At 51.5% G+C, this 18,080-nt stretch overlaps 7 protein-coding genes across 7 annotated transcripts; 4 read left to right on the plus strand and 3 right to left on the minus strand.

Moving 5' to 3' along the window:
* Positions 1 to 839: 839 nt before the first annotated feature.
* On the minus strand, positions 840 to 2,456 carry COQ6 (putative ubiquinone biosynthesis monooxgenase (Coq6); the record flags this gene model as incomplete). The annotated part of the gene is made up of 2 exons (XM_041693510.1): positions 840 to 2,212; positions 2,285 to 2,456. The coding sequence occupies 2 exons, from the start codon at positions 2,454 to 2,456 to the stop codon at positions 840 to 842; spliced, it is 1,545 nt and encodes a 514-aa protein (XP_041559433.1).
* Positions 2,457 to 3,605: 1,149 nt separating this feature from the next.
* Positions 3,606 to 4,262, plus strand: APUU_60288S (uncharacterized protein; the record flags this gene model as incomplete). The annotated part of the gene is made up of 2 exons (XM_041693511.1): positions 3,606 to 3,995; positions 4,155 to 4,262. 2 exons carry the CDS (start codon positions 3,606 to 3,608, stop codon positions 4,260 to 4,262), a joined length of 498 nt encoding a protein of 165 aa, XP_041559434.1.
* A 331-nt stretch (positions 4,263 to 4,593) lies between these two features.
* Positions 4,594 to 6,174, minus strand: SNX4 (sorting nexin-4; the record flags this gene model as incomplete). The annotated part of the gene is made up of 2 exons (XM_041693512.1): positions 4,594 to 5,790; positions 5,884 to 6,174. 2 exons carry the CDS (start codon positions 6,172 to 6,174, stop codon positions 4,594 to 4,596), a joined length of 1,488 nt encoding a protein of 495 aa, XP_041559435.1.
* Positions 6,175 to 6,735: 561 nt separating this feature from the next.
* Positions 6,736 to 9,252, minus strand: kexB (kexin kexB; the record flags this gene model as incomplete). Its single annotated transcript, XM_041693514.1, has 2 exons — positions 6,736 to 7,447; positions 7,499 to 9,252. The coding sequence occupies 2 exons, from the start codon at positions 9,250 to 9,252 to the stop codon at positions 6,736 to 6,738; spliced, it is 2,466 nt and encodes an 821-aa protein (XP_041559436.1).
* A 1,287-nt stretch (positions 9,253 to 10,539) lies between these two features.
* Positions 10,540 to 14,831, plus strand: APUU_60291S (uncharacterized protein; the record flags this gene model as incomplete). Its single annotated transcript, XM_041693515.1, has 7 exons — positions 10,540 to 10,603; positions 10,696 to 11,817; positions 11,880 to 13,135; positions 13,197 to 13,322; positions 13,372 to 13,574; positions 13,626 to 13,921; positions 13,978 to 14,831. The coding sequence occupies 7 exons, from the start codon at positions 10,540 to 10,542 to the stop codon at positions 14,829 to 14,831; spliced, it is 3,921 nt and encodes a 1,306-aa protein (XP_041559437.1).
* Positions 14,832 to 15,540: 709 nt separating this feature from the next.
* Positions 15,541 to 16,068, plus strand: APUU_60292S (DUF3237 domain-containing protein; the record flags this gene model as incomplete). Its single annotated transcript, XM_041693516.1, has 2 exons — positions 15,541 to 15,763; positions 15,824 to 16,068. 2 exons carry the CDS (start codon positions 15,541 to 15,543, stop codon positions 16,066 to 16,068), a joined length of 468 nt encoding a protein of 155 aa, XP_041559438.1.
* A 670-nt stretch (positions 16,069 to 16,738) lies between these two features.
* trr1 (thioredoxin-disulfide reductase TRR1) lies at positions 16,739 to 17,882 on the plus strand (the record flags this gene model as incomplete). The annotated part of the gene is made up of 3 exons (XM_041693517.1): positions 16,739 to 16,760; positions 16,829 to 17,728; positions 17,785 to 17,882. 3 exons carry the CDS (start codon positions 16,739 to 16,741, stop codon positions 17,880 to 17,882), a joined length of 1,020 nt encoding a protein of 339 aa, XP_041559439.1.
* Positions 17,883 to 18,080: the final 198 nt, after the last annotated feature.

An 18,080-nucleotide genomic window follows, 5' to 3' on the forward strand; every position in this document is an offset into this window, starting at 1 on the left:
GGAAGTAGGTATAACTTGGAAGTGAGTATGGGCATGGGTTCAGTAACCGAAACAAACTGAAACAACTTGGAGAAGCTGGCACTAGTCTACCAAGCCACACTGGGGTCAAGGAAATTAGGACCAAATGCACGCAATACTGATAGACTCCGCGGACATTGACGAACATACTCCGTACTCAACAAAACCCCTCTCCTCTCTCAGGAAGTTCTTTGGCGACCCATCAGTAAGACCTCCTCCCGCACCTAAAGTAGACCCAGGCATTCGTTCATACACCGTAGACCATCAACCGCTTTCAACATTCAGTTGTTACCACGTAGACGTCATACCCATCTGAGGCTTTAGATGAAACACCCGGAGGGGATCAATTCGTCTTCCGTGTTTGTATTGTATCTACCTTGCCGTCTCTTTGGTCGAGACCAACCTAGGACTCGGGACTTGGGTCTCATAATTTGAAATTCTCCAACGGTGTGTCGAGTATCGATGCATTTGAAGTCTGGGGAAACATGGATACATAAACATCTCCCCAAATCCCACCGGAGAGTTCGCTCCGCCGGTCCGCTCACTTCTAACCCGTACGAGGTAGAGGCCAACCTACTTTAGGACTTCACCTCCGTGAAGTGAATGAGGTTGCTTTAAGAAATAAGAAACAAACAGGGCTATTATCCGATTTGCTGAGGTTTCCAACCCAAGTGAGATTGAAGAAATAGAGTTCAATGGGTTCTATACCCGTGATGTTCAATAATAATACATCGATGAAGACAACATTAATACAGCAATAGCTCAAGAAGTACGTACATCTACTTGTACAGGATCAACTTAACAGATTATCGCTCGTCCCGTCACGAGTCCGCATTCCTCATCAGGAATCCCTTCACGAACGGCAATCGATCGATGATCTCGAAGCCCAAGCTCCGCCCCCACGCGACGGGCCCCTGGCCTGGAACATTGTATAGTTTGTGCAGCATATCGCAAGTGCCGCCGATCTTTGCATTGGTGGCCCACCGGTCAGCAGTGTAATGCTCAAGCGTGAGGACATCGCCGACATCCATCCCGTGGTTTACTGCGTATTCGATCGTGTTGGAGAGTGATGCTACATCGCCGAGACCGAGGTTGAGGCCCTGTCCGGCTAACGGGTGGATGACGTGCGCTGCATCGCCGACTAGGGCTACGCGAGGGGAGATGTATGTTGATGCGTGCCGGAAGCGGAGGGGAAATGAAGCTACAGTGCCTTCCTGGACGCCTGTGACCATAGGCGGGAGGTGAGGGACGGAAGGGGTGTGTTGGAGGCGCCAGGTTAATTCGCTCTCGTGCGGGTCTTCGTCTAGGTCGGTGACGGAAGTGGATGGACGCTCCATGCTCAGCATGTACTGAAGATCAGGCATAGATAAGCGGAAGGCTGCGTTCACCATGGATATGAATGCTCCTGGGGACAGTGACTTGAGGTAGGCCGCATTCTCGACCGTCGTGGACCAAACCAACGTGGCATTGTTATTCGGCAGCGGGAGTAGGGCAATCGGACCGCCGAGGGAAGGTAGGAACCGCTGGTACGCTGTCCTTGTGCCGATAGGGAACAGAGGTGGAACTTTATCGGCGAGAGAAAGGGTTGCGACGATTCCGTGACGTTGATAATCCCAGCCGTCTGTAGCAATGTCGGCGTACCGACGGACGGGGCTATTGATACCATCCGCTCCGACTAGAAGCCTTGCAGCGATTCGAGAGGATGATGCCGTAGACTCAGCCGCGTTTCCAGCTGGTGCAATGGAGAGTACTGGCCACGCCGAGAGGTCCGCACCGTCCGGCCCGTCCGCAGTGCCATTCTCGATCGAGGATACAGTGGATTTAGAAAATATGGAAAGGTTCTCGTCACCGGACGTAGCTATCCGCGAAAGGAGGGCGTGTACGAGATTGGCGTTCTCCGTCATTGTTGCAACGGTGCGGAGGTCTTCGAATGGTGAAGTTTCCGCGGACCAGTCGAACGAGATCTTCGACCCCGTTTCTCCATCCCAAACCTCCATGCCCTGGTACGGCTGCGTCCGCGCGACATCCAAGTGATCCCAGGCCCCAATCCTCTGCAAGAACGACACGGATGAGGGTGTAAGGCTGCTGACTCGGTTGGAAAACTGTTGCGGGCCGAGCTTCCAAGAACGGGCTTTGTCTAGGTCTTGCGATTCGACTAGGGCGACCTTCAACTTCGCGGTCGCAGGCGATGCACCTATTCCGCCAAGTCAGTACCAATTGGCCCAATACCTACCTTTGTAAGAAGGGGAAGTCGACAGTGACTTACGGAGAGCAGCCAGAAGCGCCAAACCAGCAGGGCCACCTCCAACGCAGACTACATCGTAGACATCTGTTACCGGAGCTGGGTTTGTGCCAAATCTCCTCTGATTGAAGACACGCGATGAACGGCACGATGGGCAAACGTACGGCCGGATGGCCGAAGCTCGAATTGGCCGCATAGTGAGGTGGTTGTTTGAGGTTCAAGAGGGGATTCCTGGAATCTTTCTTGCCGGTCGATCATAAGATCAGTGCAAACAAGACAAACGTCATTTATATTTGGAGTACCTAAGCGTTGAAGATCTGGAACTATTCTGCTAACAACAACTTGTATGCCATCCAGCTCTAATTTCTTAGGTGACCATGTTCTTGCTATCTCGCAGTCCTATCGCGACTTAACTCCTGGAAAGTACCACTGGACCATGGACCTCAAGGGGTTGAGACTCACCATACCTAATCCATCGCCGCCATATTTAGAGCTGACTGGCCCGTAGCTATTACAAGTAAACGCAATTGGATGCTGTGAAGCACACCCAGACGGACTATATAAGCACTGCTGATTCGAAGACCCTGCCCATGACACAGACGGTGCACCCAGTCAGCCTCGTACTACACCTCTGCCTACCAGGTTCGAGCCAGCCTCATTCTGCAGCTCCACCAAGGCAGTGATTCCTGAAGACCCCCGCCATCAACTAATGCCCCGATAGTTATCTCACTCTTTCCGTTGTTGTAACACAACCTTACTTCGCCTACGCATGCACAGTCGCCATAAACTGCTCGTAACCACACTAGAAAACAAGCGAAAATAAAGACCACCCTAATTATAGCTCATCCTGCATACCTCCATTGCTTCCTACAGGGCTAGCAGCCGGCATTCCTGTCTCACTGCCACCGCCGACATGACGCTGTGCTGGCTGCGCCACACCAGCGATACCCCATCATTTGCTCGGTTTTGCCAACAAATTCCCATCTTCCATGCCGCTGCGTAGTGATCTCCAAGGGCCAGGCGAAATAAGCAATGCTGTGTCCACTCAGCTGAGCTTTAAGTGGCAACTTGCAAGGAGTTTGTAACTGTCTCTCGCCCAAGTCCGGATAATGGAGCTCCCTGCCTAAACTCAATCCATCCATAGGTGCCTGGGCTGGACCTTTCATTATGTTATTGATATAGTCGGGCGAGGCCGCTAGTTATCATGCAGCTACTTACACTGCCTACTAGTACTACTGCTTTGTTATCTTCATATGATATACTTCGCGATATCCCACCTCAATCCTGTCGCAACGATCCTCTTTTAGAACTACAGCAAGGTAGTTATTTCAAATAGGCAACCACTATGACTTCAGGCATCACCAGATCTCCCCGAGCTGCCGCTGCTGGGGCACCCGATTCAGCCTCACCTTCTCGTCAGCCCGCAACAAACCCAGCACAATCCTCATCCTCGCCATCCACCGCCACCACACAACCACAATCCAGCCCGCAGCCAGCCTTCCTAGGCCTCGGCCCCAATTTTGCCCATGACCCAAAGGCCCCCTTCACCGTGAGCTACGACCAAGAGGTCTATCTCCAGCTGATGGCAGGCGAAGAGGATGCAGTGCAGACTGGCGTGGCTCCGGGTTCATCGGGATCAGGATCAGGATCAGGAACGGGGGGACCTAGTGCCGGAAACGGAACAGCTGGGACAAAGAAGAATACCTTGAAAACGCCGACTCAGATATACCGCGAGGTACGTACGGAGTACTATTTCCGTTATTTTCTAGTTATTGAACTCGTTGCCCTTTCGCCTGATGCCCCTTTGTCTTCTTTGTTCTACTTGTAGATGGTTGGTTGGTTTGGTATTGCTGGTGTCAGTGACTTGAAGCTTACCATATACCTAACATCAAAGGAATGGGTCCGGCGCGCCTTGAACCCAGCGATTTCTGATCCGAGGGGCGAACCGAGCTCGATTGATTTTGAGTGTGCGGAAACGCAAAAGGCAAGGGATAGGTTCTGAACTGGCGAGGCGGCATTTTACAATCAAGGTTGTTTGAAGCCGCCCACGTGGGTCAAGGAATGGACCAGATCGGATCAGGTTGTCACCGGTTGAGATGAAGTAATGGCTGTAATGAAACGATCCATATTGGAATGAAGCTACCTACTCAATAAGTGCCACCTATATACGCCGTAAAGTATTGTAGCAGACCCAGCATTGCGCTCTCCAAGGACAGTAAAGGGGTCATCAATTGTGGAAATGGATAGATAATAATAATGAAAATTACCGATTGTTCAATGATGCGGCCGTTTTATAAGCTCAACAGCGGTTTTCTTTAAGGTTCGAGTTTTTTCTACCTGCCCCCAGCCTCACCTTGTGCGTAATGGGGGTTGTCAACGTTCTCTTCTAGATCACCCTCCATCTCGGCAACGAACCGCTCCCAGGTGTTGAGCACACCTTGGTAAAACTCAATGTGTTGCTCTGCGAGCGCCCCCATGGAATCCTGAAACTCGACTGATTTGATCCTCTCAAAGTCTGCAACCTCGCGCACAACCTCTTCATCAAACATCTCCGAGGTGGTTTTGGCGGTTTCCACTTCGCGGGTGAGCTCCTCGATCTTTATTTCGAGTTTGCGCATTCGCTCACGGCGTGACTGTTCGTGGTCCACCCCGCGCATGTCCTCCATCTTCGACCGAATAAATGAGGCCGGGGATGAGGTAAGAGGGTTCGAGGCATAATACGAAGAGGGGTTTGTCTCGAGGGATTCCCGCTCCGCCGCCGCTTTGTTCCGGTACTCGACCAGCGCTTCAAAATCGAGCTGCTTTTGTTCGCGGCTCTTCAGAAGTGCTTTAACTGATAAGATGTATGCTTCCATATCGCGGAGTGAACCTAAGTAATTTTGGTCCGTGTGGTCTTTGAGATTCTTGATTCCTCGTGCCGTTTCTTCAACAGAAGCGGCAAACACTTGCAGCGGTACTTCAACGTCCGGCTCCAGCGGGACAAGCTTGCGGAACTGCGTGGCCAGTTCGTTGTAATCTGTCTCCAAGTCTGACTCCCGACGGGCAACCCGCGCCACGATTTTCTCGACATGGTTGAGATCCTCGTCCAGCTTGTCGGCCTTCTCCTTCACCTCAATAAATCGGCGATCTGGTTTATGAACCTTGGTAAACGCATTCACGAAAGAGTCGGTAAAATTATCGAATATTCCCGCTCCGCCACCATCAGACCCACTAGTTGAGGTCCGGGATGATCGCATTCGCATATGTGCATTCCAATCACCCGACTCCAAGAAAATAGCTAGCAAAGGAGCCCTGCGCAGGACCGGATGTAGCGTTAAGCGTTTCAGAAAGCGATGTAGAGACCAAGCTCTCCGCGTGGTAAATTCGGGCCCGAATCGGTCTCCTCGAACGTATTCCATCTTGTGCTTATCTGGCAGTGGCGGCACCGCACACGCATGGTAATCTCGGTAGAGTGTGTTGTAGAGAAAAAAGAAGTCTGTAAATCGTCTGCGCACAGTAAAATCGGATTTTTGGAAAGACTTGAAATCGGTCTAGTGGTTATCCCGTTAACGATTGAACTTGCTTGAGCCTCCCCGCTAGGCAGCTAAATATAGCTTATTCCTGGTCACTCCGCGAACACTTACATGTGTAGATACCAGATACGATATGTATACATCCTTGGTACCGTCATTTTCCTTCATAGGCGTGTCTACCCGACATTCCAACACTCCATCCCCGATACCTGCCAGATCCAAGGCGTCGGCGTGTGGCCCCGCCTGGGGTGCCTCACTTGCTGAGCTCATCCGCCGCTTGCCATTGGGGTCGTGACGAGACTCATGAGATTCTTCTGCATCTATTCCGGAGGTTGTAGGCCGGGAACTATCGCTGTCCGGCCCGTGGCGCCACGAGACGCTGTCAAAGTCGTCGTTGTCCATAAAGAGGGGGCGGCGGAAGAGACTCCTGGGGTGTGGCACCGGTGAACTTGCTACCCAGCAACAACGAACAAAAAGAGAGAGTAGACGCGATAGTGATATTGTTTTGCTGATGTTTTATGGTTAGTGCCGAGGAGGAGGCTGGTCGGTCAGAGTGGGCAAGGTCGTGGGGAGTTGCGGAGGTGAACCAAGTTGATCAGTTGGGGAACTGGACTGGGCTCAGCGTCATCGCCAAGACCCACCATAAACAGTCAGCCATAAGTCACTCACTAACTTATGCCATTAACTATTCACGTTTCATGAGAGATAGTACTATAAATTACACAGAGTAGAGTTATTTGTGTCAGATATCCAAGTTTATCTCAAGTTGCCGCTGATGCTGATGAGGTTCAAGTGATTGTTTTGTACGCCATATATACACTTTATTCAATTCACTTCAAACTGTAGGGTCGGGTCTCAGAAATGCAACAATCCAAGAATAGCAATAAGAAATAAGAACAGGCGAGAGTGATGCAAAGGAACAGAAAATATGGATAAAAAAGTAAGAATACAAGTTCGACAGAACTAGTCGTGGTTTCTTCGGGTATCATCTGCGCTGGTGCTTCTCCTCCCGGCTGCTTCTTGGTCCCGGTAGGGCTCATCATCATCCTCATCACTGAAGAGAGGCTCTTCTTCGCTTTCACCTGCAAAGGCGTTGTAAAGTTCACCTCCGCGACGACGGGTTGAAGATCCATTCAAACCCTTGGCCTCATCCTCATCCTCGATCATTTCGAAGTCATAATCGTCACGGTCATTGCGAAGACGTCTGCGGCGCTGGATTTGGAAGTACACCCCAAGTCCGATGCAGAAAACAATGATTGAACTGATGGCTGCGTATATCCAGACTTGTGTATGCTTGGAAGCGCCAAATGTTGGGAAGAAGGATGGAAGGAAGCTGTCCGAGGCAGGTGTTGGGGTGGGCGTGGGAGATTCGGATTCAGCTTCGGATTCGGTCTCCGTTGGGGTCGGTTTGACGTTTACGGGGCGGTCAAGGGTATTTGAGGGGTCAGGAAGTTGTGTGGGTGTTGGGCCTGGCTCAACACTGGTTGTAACGACGATTGAGTCTTCAATGCTGTGATCATCATCGTGCTCAGTAGGAAGAGGGTGAGGCTTTTGCTTGGATGCGTCAATGGCCTCACCCCAGATGTTGAGCCGCCAGTCGACAAATTGTCCCTTGTTCTCATCGACATTGGTGTCCTTTACGATAACAGTCCATGTGCCGATGCCCGATTCACCCCTAGTTAGGAAATTAGCAATGTTTAGTTATTGTTTCGATAAAGATGCTTACCAATGGGCAACGGTCATAAAAGTCCAGTCGATGTATCCGAGCTCGGCGTTATCATTTGGTCTTGAGACGCTGAGGTGGCTGGTTATGCCTTCAGGGCTTCGCAACTCCACGCTCAGGTCACCGCGACGTGTGTGGTTCACGTTCATGGTCACAGTGACATGCTCCAGCCTTTCAATATTTGCGTCCTTCATCATCTTCTCGCTGACCTCCCAAAATGCAGCAAGGCCCTTGTCACCCTGCGGGACTTCATGTTGCACTCTCAGCCATGGTGAGTGATACCACGCTTGCGGCTTCACTAGTTCCCAGGTCTTCGCCCTCTGCACGAGACTGTATGTATCGAGCTTTCCAAATCCCCAGTCGTGGCTGAATTTCCTCCCACTCTTAGTTTCCTGCCAACTTCCATCATCTTCGTGGACTGGAACCGATGTCTCAACCATGAGATATTGGGCATCGCGCCATGTGAGTTCTGGACGGGCACTCAGAGCAAGCGCCATGGCACCTACCACCAAGGGGCCAGCAGCAGATGTTCCACCGTGATATGAGTAGCAGCTGTCCGTACCAACGTCGGTCGTGTGTATAGAGTCTGAACCAGTTTTACTACTGTACGCAACCACAAGTTGCGCCGAGCAGGACTCGGAGTAAGTTGCATGGTTTCCTTCTCGATCAATAGCGCCGACGGTTATACTGTAAATGCTGTTGGTGTAGCCGTCGAAATTGCAGTTGTCCCCCGAGGCTGCGCCATTCCCAGCCGCGAACACAAAGATCGATCCTTTACCACTTCGGCCTTTTTGAACGCCGTGGACCATTGCTTTTTTGATGAGCACTCCCGGCTGTTCCATTGTCGCACCATCATCAGGCGGGCCCCAAGAGCACGAGTAGATATCGTTCCTCTGGTATGCATAATTGATGGCGCTAGCCTCGTCGTTGTCATCAATAGCTCCAGATAATATTCGAATTCCGGCAACTTTACTCTCGTACGCGACACCTACACCGCAGACGTCGTTTCTGGCGGCAGCAATTTCTCCTGCGCACCTGGTGCCGTGTTTATCGTCGGGAAGACGTGGCCTAGGCTCTGCGGTGTGCTCGTTAAAATCGTATGAGCCGTCGGGAAAGTAGTTTGGGCTGAGATCGTTGCTGTACATGTCCAGGCCATCGTCCACGACCGCAGAGATCACACCTTTTCCGGTGATGCCTTCTAACCAGATTCCAGAGACGTTCAGGTCATGACCGACTTGCTTGGTGTTGAACAAGTGCCATTGCGACTCGAATATGGGGTCCACTATTCCAAGTGTGGAAGCAAGCTCACTCCGGGCTTCCATGGCTTCCGCATCCTCAGAGGAGGAGACAGTGGAGGCTCGGGTGAACTTCTCAGGCGGCGGCGATCGTTTTACTAGCCGGTGCTTTGGTTCCAGTTTCTGAGACCAGAGAATACCGGCGAGGTCTTCATCTCGCTTGTCGAGTGGATCAGCGTCGACACCGCGTCGTCGCAACTTCCTCTTCACTTGTAGGCCATGTAGAAGCGTATCGAGATCGGCACCGTCCTCTCGAGGTAAAGAAAATGTATGATGATCGTCGAGTTCGCCTACCTGGCCTTCATGGCGAGCGCCTAGCCGTTGAGCAATATCCGACGGGGATGTTGCGGAGTCGAGGTGAATCGCGAAGTAGTCACGAGTCTCATAAGAGCGGCGAGGGTGGAGGGAAGCGGTGGCAGCACAGAACAGCCCTAGGGCTGTCGCTGCACTGGAAAGACGCATGGTGGAGGTAGAGGACGAAGAAGGAGGGCGGCAAAACTCCTCAGATGGACGAAACAAGCACAGATAGGAGTCAGGTTGACATCGAAAGTAGCCGGTGCAAGGAAACTTGACAACAAAGCGACGGAATCACGAGGTTTGCTGAAAGGAAACAACAGGCTGCCTAGTGGCAGTTATGAATGATAACAAGAAGAAATAGGGGGGAAAAGAGGAATTTCCCGAATTGGGGGAAGCTGAGGAAAGAAAAGTGTCAGAATCAGCGGTGCCTACGGGGCAGAGGTGTTCTCTTGGAGACCGTTGACAGAAAGACATGTGGGGGCCTGGATCCTCAGGCAGCATCGCCTCCTGAAGGCGAGTGTTTCTTAATCCTCAGGCAGCAACCGCAAAGTGAAGTGATTTGCCCACCGGGCGGAGTGATGGCGCCATCCCCGGCGACCCACGGTACAAGGCTATACGCAGAAACAAAGGTACTACATACTACGGAGTACAGCTAGCGGCATCAAACATTAATTTGCAAAATAATGCATACTGTGAATTGTCTATTGAGACCTAAATATCAGCGGAACCCGTGCCCTCTTATTGCTCTCGTTGTGAATCTACCAGGTACCCACAGAAATATACCGATAGGACGGAGTAATCAGCAAGCATCCAACACTCTGCTTTACAAATCAAGCACTCTTGCCCTTGCTTTTTGCTCTTGAAAATTTGAGTAAAATGGAGGGGCAGATCGGGACCGAAGCAGAAGAGATCGATTGTGCCTGGCTGGTCTCTAGTCGTGCAGCCCCGCAAGCTGCATGAAGATGAGGAGGCTGGGCCCAGCCACTCTCTCAATGCATGAGCAGCGTCATTCCAGATAAAATCCCACTCAGTTGGGCACACTGCAGACAACAAACTCTCCATCCTCTTCCTCTTTGTTTCATCCTCTGGTCACTGCTGCGTTGGGCTGTTGTTCCTTTGTCGTTATCTACCATCGCTGGTTTCGCATACTTACGGCTGGTCGAGCGCTACTCGCATACTCTCCACAGGCAGCCTCGCTTGTACGACGATTCCATTGTCCTCGACTCCTCGATCAACGACTACGGCAACACGACTAGTTTTGAATATTTTCGCTGATGATATGGCGATCTAGGTGATCGCATCCATTGAATCCCGGACAAGACTAGTCTACGATTGCGCGCACGGCGCTGTACTTTATTAGTGGCACCGGGCGACGGGCTGCGAATTGGACATAATTTAATTACCTACTATTACCCCAAAATTTACATACGAAGACGACACATTTGACGAAAGATGTCCCGGGAGACGTCTGGAACCTTTGCAAACGGCGCCATGGCTGCCCATCCAGGAATCTCAGGTATGCCCAAGTCACTCTGAAATATCCGTTTACTGCGCTATTGGATAATGCCCAGTGAAATGTTGATCTCAGTTGACAATTTGCTTAATCAGGTCCTGAGTTACCCGAAGTCCATGACACATTAACTTCACAGAACCAGTCGGCACGCTTGAGTCGATCAGACACAGTGAACCCCTCGGCGGAGCAACACGATTGGGCATATAACCGATCTCCACTCCAAAAGCTTGAGGTTGCTTTGGGTGGAATTAGTAAAGAAGAGAAAAGAGCCCGCGCGTTAGAAGCCGAAAGAAAGTTGAAAGAGCGAATGGCTAGGAAGTCTGCGGCTGGTCCTCCTCCGGAATCGCAAGAACGGGACATGAAGCCAAACTCTCGAGCTACATATGAAAATGACGTTCCAGATAGACGGGCTTCTCGGAAAGACCCGAGGCTTCAGGAAAATGGAGGCCATGAGAGACCGAACTTCGACAGTCAGGGTAAAAACAATATTCAGCGAGAACCAGAGCCTCCGCGGCCTACAACTTCACGTGGTCTACCACCGTCGATGCATGGACCTCCGGCACGCCCTCTTCTAGAGTCGCAGGATGCGAGCAACCGCTCCCCGGATGTGGGAGCTGTGAAAGGAGGCAGTGCTCGACGTTCGGTTTCAATTAGTCAACCGCCGGAAACGCCTCGCATGTTGCCGCGCGAACAAAAGCAGGCCAACCCTCGAAACAGTCGGTCTTCATCTTCCCAGGTGCCCCCGACGCATCAGGTTCCCAAATCAGCCAAACCAGCCCAAACGGGTGCTTCCAACGCTGGCCAACCATACCCTGATACTAGGACGAGAGCTCCCGTATCTCGTTCCAATCCTCAACAGAACGGTCATCCCGTCGAACCACCAGCTGTTGCGGCTGTAGGTGATAGATTACCTGCTCCTCACGAGATACAAGATAGCGGAGAGTCCATAATACCAGGAAGTGATGAAAACATACAGCCCTCACAGACGAAGTCAAAACGCCATACTGTTTCATTCAATGTGCCGCCACCGACACCCCCTCCACTATCAGAATGGAAGACAGCACCCACCGTGAAACTTGCGGCGTCCGACTTCAATTTACAACAGTCCTTGGATGTGGACAGAAGCAAGGCATGGTGGGAAGCCGGAACCCGAGATCGACGGGAAAGCAGGGCACTACCGAAAAACTACCAGAAGGCCCCTGCCCCGAAGCCAACGTGTAAGCTGAACCTAGAGTTTATTCTCGAAGCCCTGACAGCTAACGATTAACCATATACACAGCCTACAAACGCTTTCAACCCTTGATATTTCTAAAAAGCGGGCCTCTGCTCCGCTATGCAGGCTTGAAATGCGAGAGGACAGATGGCCCGAAAGGGCCTGTCGACAAAGAGACTTGGAGAGGCACCATTTTGATCGTGACGAAAGACTCGATCTCTTCATATGAACCAGCGCCTACGATAAGACTGTTTTCTCAACCAATGAATCTCCTTCCTCCGCCACCTGCGCAGATCAACAGTGAAGGAGTCCAGTTGGCACCCGAGTACATCGACCCGACGGCTGGACTGACGAAACTCGGTCGAGATGGCCGTCCTCTTTATGTTAAACCGGTTGACCACACAGAAGAGCAGCTTGATCTTTCATCCGTCGAGAACGATGATGGTATCTATGAGATGTCCCCGAGTGCTATCGACTATGGATTTAAACAACCAATACCTGCTAATAGGATTCATTCAACGGACGGAGAAACAGTTGGAATTTATAAGGAGATTCCAGCATTCCGCCTCTATGCCGATGCGGGCAGAGATGTCACTTTTTGGAGGTTCAACATAGAGATTGAGTTGGGCGAGAAGCAACAGCGGATCGCATACCGCCTGAATCAAGGTCCTGCTATAGGGTTCTGGGTGCCAGCCAAGGGCCAATCGATGAATATAATGTACCATTCTTGCAATGGATTCACGCCCGGTGTGGATTCCGACAAGTTCTGCGGTCCGGACCCTCTGTGGCGAGACGTTCTCAACGAGCACCAAACACGCCCATTCCACGTAATGATTGGTGGGGGTGATCAAATATTCAACGACAAGGTCACCACCGACTCGGTACATTTTCAGGAATGGCTCAAGATTAAGGATGCCAGCGAAAAGTACGAAACCCCGCTCAATTCTGAATTTAAGGACGAGCTTGAGAGGTCGTACCTTGAAAACTACTCAACCTGGTTCTCCCAAGGGCTTTTCTCTCTTGCCAATTCTCAAATACCCATGGTGAATGTTTGGAACGACCATGAGATCCTCGAGGGCTTTGGGTCGTACCCCGATGAGTTCATGAGCTCGGCTGTGATTTCAGGCCTCGGCAATCTCGCATACAAGTACTACTTGTTATTCCAGCACCATACTGTGCCGGAAGAGACAGAGGAGGATGAGCCTAGTTGGATTTTGGGCGCGGAACCTGGGCCATATATCAACCAACGCAGTCGTCATTTGTTTATGTCTCTTGGTAATGGGCTGTCTTTCCTGGGGCTCGACTGCAGAACTGAGAGAATGGTAAGTTACAAGCCGGTCCTCTTTTTTTTTTTTGAGATAGGATGGCTAACAGTATTTGCAGTGTGATGAAATCATCAGTGAGCGTACATCTGATCTTATTTGGGACAGATGTCACCGTGAGATTAGCAGGGGCGAAACAAAACATTTGATTGTGCTATCGAGCATACCAATTGCTTATCCTCGAGTCGTAAGTTTACAGCTCCAAAATGTTGTGCTTTTTACTAAAGAATACACAGGCCATGGTGAAAAATATCCTGAACAGCCGACAGTCACTAGGAAAAGCTGGTCTTCTCGGTGGGCTGGTGAATAGAAGGGGCGCCAAAGTTGAAATATTTGACGACCACTGGACAGCAAAGCACCACAAATCGGAGCGGAGGTATCTCATTGAAGATCTCCAAGATCTTGCGGCAGAAAAGTCCATTCGTGTCACCATTCTTAGGTAAGATAAGAGTACTTTGCTCTTGTGCTAGATGAATACTAACTGTTGCAGCGGCGATGTCCACCTTGCTGCCGTCGGACAATTCTACTCGAACCCTAATCTTAATATACCCAAGGACAAGGACTACCGATATATGCCCAACATAATCTCATCCGCCATTGCAGACGTCCCCACTACTGAAATGATATCGGACACACTCAACCGACGAAACCAGGTCCACCACATGGACAGTAATACTGACGAGGAAATGATTCCAATTTTCACACATGACGTCAATAACAAAGTGCGAAAGAATAAGCGCCTGCTACCGAGACGCAACTGGTGCTCCATTCGCTTGTATGAGCCTGGTATGTATAAATCCTGGACACTCATAATAACGCATGAATTAACTAACTGAAACCAGGCACTACACCACCCGTAACTCCAGAATCCGAGTCTCCAGCTACCCCCGATGAGCCACGCCCCAATGTGCTCCAACGAACGCTGTCATTGACTCGCGGTGAGAGACCCAAAAGTGGTCTTATACGCCGACTCTCTGGTAAGGGCCGACCACCAACGAAGGAGTTCAACCTTGGCGGCGCTCCCCCGGAACGGCGAATGAGCATGGATGGGCCATTCCCACCGGCAGGAGCCGGTGATTCCTATTTCCCGCCAACGGCAGAGTTCCGACCTGGCCCATTCCTCCGCCGGCCAACAAACCTAAGCCAGAAGGCTGGCAAGAGGGCATCAAAACGCGTAGATGATGGTGCTGGTACATTCGTTAATTTAGAGGGCGGGCTCGCCGTGACTCTGAACCTGGAACTCAACCCGAAGGACCCATCGGGTATCACAACGCCTTATAAGCTCCTCATTCCTGCGCTCTTGTTTGAGGGCACCGAGTATGACCCTCCCGCCGCACCAGTTACCAAGGGCTGGCGGAAGTGGCTCGGTGTGCAGAGGCACGCCTCGGACAAGCCTTCGGTAGACGATGATGATGAAGCCGAAGCTGAATATAGCTCCGAAGAGGAGCACGATACTCCAGACCAAGCCCAAGAACCCGGACAAGAAAGTCCCCAGGCTGCCGCTCATGGTCACGCCGTGGTTCATCCAGTGCCTCACCCAGTGGGCACCAGACCGGCACCCACTCCCGCACCTCAAGCCCTGGATGATGAGTACGACGACGAAGATGACTCCGAGTTTTCCTTTGAACCGGAACCGGAGCCCGCGCCTAATATGAAGCGGAGCACAAGTATTAAGAAGTGGTTTGGGAGGTCATGAGGGGCGCGGGAAAAGTACATTTTGATGCCCATGTCTATATTGTTATTACTTGATTGTATTTAGAGATGACTGATGATTAATGATTGCGACGACCCGCTGTGTATATACCAATGAATGCATTGGATGTGGCCTGCTACATATCTTCCTAGATCTTTTTCTTTACCCCCAATTAGTTCCGTATTCCTGGGGTCGTACCCAGCTCTGTACGGTAAGAGAGCCCGAATGTCGGACATTCCGAGTTGGAGACCTTGGCCTGCATTGAGTCAGTTCAGGTCAATTTCCCCCTCCCCGCTCCCTGCGGAAGTCTGTTCGATGCCTCGGATCTTTAAGCACAAACCGGTACTCACCAAGACCTGCATGCCGAATGCCTATTCACGGCTTTTGCTTCGGAACTTGGCTAATATTAAGGGCATCCTGGGCTATTACCTATTTCTTACTAGGCAAGTATCTACACAAGACCTGGAGACACCTACTTAGCGTGAGGAGTTAACGGGGCTATGATGCAATTCGAATACTGTGCCTAGGTATATTTCCCCACGGGGCTTCATACGGTGATTGCAGGCTATAAATACCGAGCGCTGGCATTAGTGATGAGCGTTGTCCTGGAGAGCAATATATAATTGTTTACGAGCATAAACGCTAAATTCATTGAAAATTATTATTTCAACCACTTAACTCAAGCCCCAGCTTCTTGCTTAACTACGACAGAATGTTTACCCAACTACGCAACTTCGTCGTGGCAGCACTGACAATCCAGAGCTTCACTGGATCCCCAGTCGTCAGCGCTGCTAGCCCCCAGCCACCGGAACTGTCATACCTCTACACAGCTTTCGTGTACTGTAAGGGGTCACTGATGAACGAAGACGGACCGCGGGGTATCCGAAGGGCAATTCCCATAGTCGGAGGTAACTTCACCGGTCCACGGCTGTCTGGTACGTAGAGCAACAATCCGCACTAGTTTCACTACAAGCCTAAGTTCCATGTTGTTGTAGGGAGCATCCTCGACGTTGGCGCCGACTGGGGTACCGTGGATCCTAAAACCGAGATCTTCTCCGCCGACACACGGTATAACCTGCGCACTGGCGATGGGGCGGACATCTTCGTGCAGACGTCCGGCCCGAAGGCGCCCTCGGGGAACCTGCACCTGCGGCTGGTGTTTGAGACCGGGCATGAGAACTACTATTGGCTGAATAATGTTGTTGGTGAGTTCTGTTCCGAGTGGCGAGAGCGAGTTTAGTTTGGGTCCGTTATTAAGCCGGCATAGCGATCGGGAGATTGACCAACGTCGAGTCCGGGAACGACTCTTCGGTGTTGAGGATTGATGCTTGGAATGTAAGTTCCGCGTTCTGGACGGGTTGATCTGTGGTGATTAATGACGAGCAGTTTGCCGCGGACTGGAAGGCGTAGACGGAGAGTCAGGCGAAGACCATCTTGATAATCAACGGCGGTCTCGGCCTGGCACGTGACTCGCTCAGTGAACAATTTTGCGGGAAATTGCCGGGACCTGTTGGATTTCCACTCTTTGCTTAGAGATCACGAATAAACGGGCCCTTTGCTGTCGTTCTCGCTTCCCAATTGCTTCTTATCTGATCTTCGTCCAGAAGACTCTTCGTCTTAGCTAATCCCGACTGCCCAGCCCTCCTTTGCTGTCGACGTGCTTCGTCCCCACCTGTTGCCCCTCGTGCCTAATTAAAACCCCCCTCCTTCCATTCTATCCTCGCCTCTACTCTTTTACAACCGCCAATCTGTTTTCCTCAGCCTTTCGCCGGTTTACTTTCTCCTCCATTAGATCCTCTTTAGGATTCTCCGCTGCAGCTGTCTCATCGCATCTCCACAACTCGCCCACCTCGCCTTCCGTCCTATCCAACTCGTTCTCGACGCCGCTGCGCGTCAATTCCACATCCAGAATGGTTCACACGAAAGTAGTCAGTATGTACACCATTTCACATTTGCAATTGGAATTGCGGAAAGAAGATTGATTGACTAACTATTCACAGTCATCGGCTCTGGCCCCGCCGCTCACACCGCTGCCATCTACCTGTCGCGTGCGGAGCTTAAGCCCGTCCTCTATGAGGGTATGCTGGCCAACGGCACCGCTGCAGGTGGCCAGCTTACTACCACCACCGATGTCGAGAACTTCCCCGGTTTCCCTGACGGCATCAACGGATCGGAGCTCATGGATGCCATGCGCAAACAATCCATCCGATTCGGAACCGAAGTGATCACCGAGACAATCTCGCGGATCGATCTGTCGCAGAAGCCTTTCAAGCTCTGGACGGAGTGGAATGACGGTCCCGACAACCAGCCTGCCCACACCGCTGATGCTGTTATCATTGCTACCGGTGCCAATGCCCGCCGTCTCAACCTGCCTGGTGAGGAGGTCTACTGGCAGAACGGAATCAGTGCCTGCGCTGTGTGCGATGGTGCTGTTCCTATCTTCCGCAACAAGCCCCTCTACGTTATTGGTGGTGGTGACTCTGCCGCTGAAGAGGCCATGTTCTTGGCCAAGTACGGCTCCAACGTCACCGTGCTTGTTCGCCGTGACAAGCTCCGTGCCTCCAAGGCCATGGCCAACCGTCTCCTGGCCCACCCCAAGGTCAACGTCCGCTTCAACTCTGTCGCCACTGAGGTTCTCGGTGAGCAGAAGAAGAACGGTCTGATGACCCACCTCCGCGTCAAGGACACCGTCACTGGCGAGGAGGAAGTTGTTGATGCCAACGGTCTTTTCTACGCCGTCGGTCACGACCCCGCCACTGCTCTGATTAAGGGCCAGATTGACGTCGATGAGGATGGTTACATCGCCACTGTTGCTGGCACCAGCGTCACCAGCCGCGAGGGCGTGTTTGCTTGCGGTGATGTGCAAGACAAGCGTTACCGCCAGGCCATCACCAGTGCTGGTAAGTTGACTCACATTTCGAAAAGTCAAATAGAACGAATACTAACAGCATCACAGGATCTGGTTGCATTGCTGCTCTCGAGGCCGAACGATTCATCGCCGAGAATGAAACAAACGGAGAGCTTCCCGCTGCTCACGCCAACCCCGCTCTGTAAATACACAACACTACAACGTCTTGCACGCTTTCCTCCCTCGCCTCCGCCCCGTCCGGTCCGCTCATCTCACGGCTTGAGGCTTCCGAACCTCACCTGAACCATTCCATCATCTAGACCGTCACTCACATGATATCTTTGTCTCTCCTGGATTTATACTAGATTTCAGCGTTTTCACTATCTATTTCATTTACATTTTCA

Source organism: Aspergillus puulaauensis, chromosome 6 (genome assembly GCF_016861865.1).
Source record: "Aspergillus puulaauensis MK2 DNA, chromosome 6, nearly complete sequence".
In the NCBI taxonomy this organism is placed as follows: Eukaryota; Fungi; Ascomycota; class Eurotiomycetes; order Eurotiales; family Aspergillaceae; genus Aspergillus; species Aspergillus puulaauensis.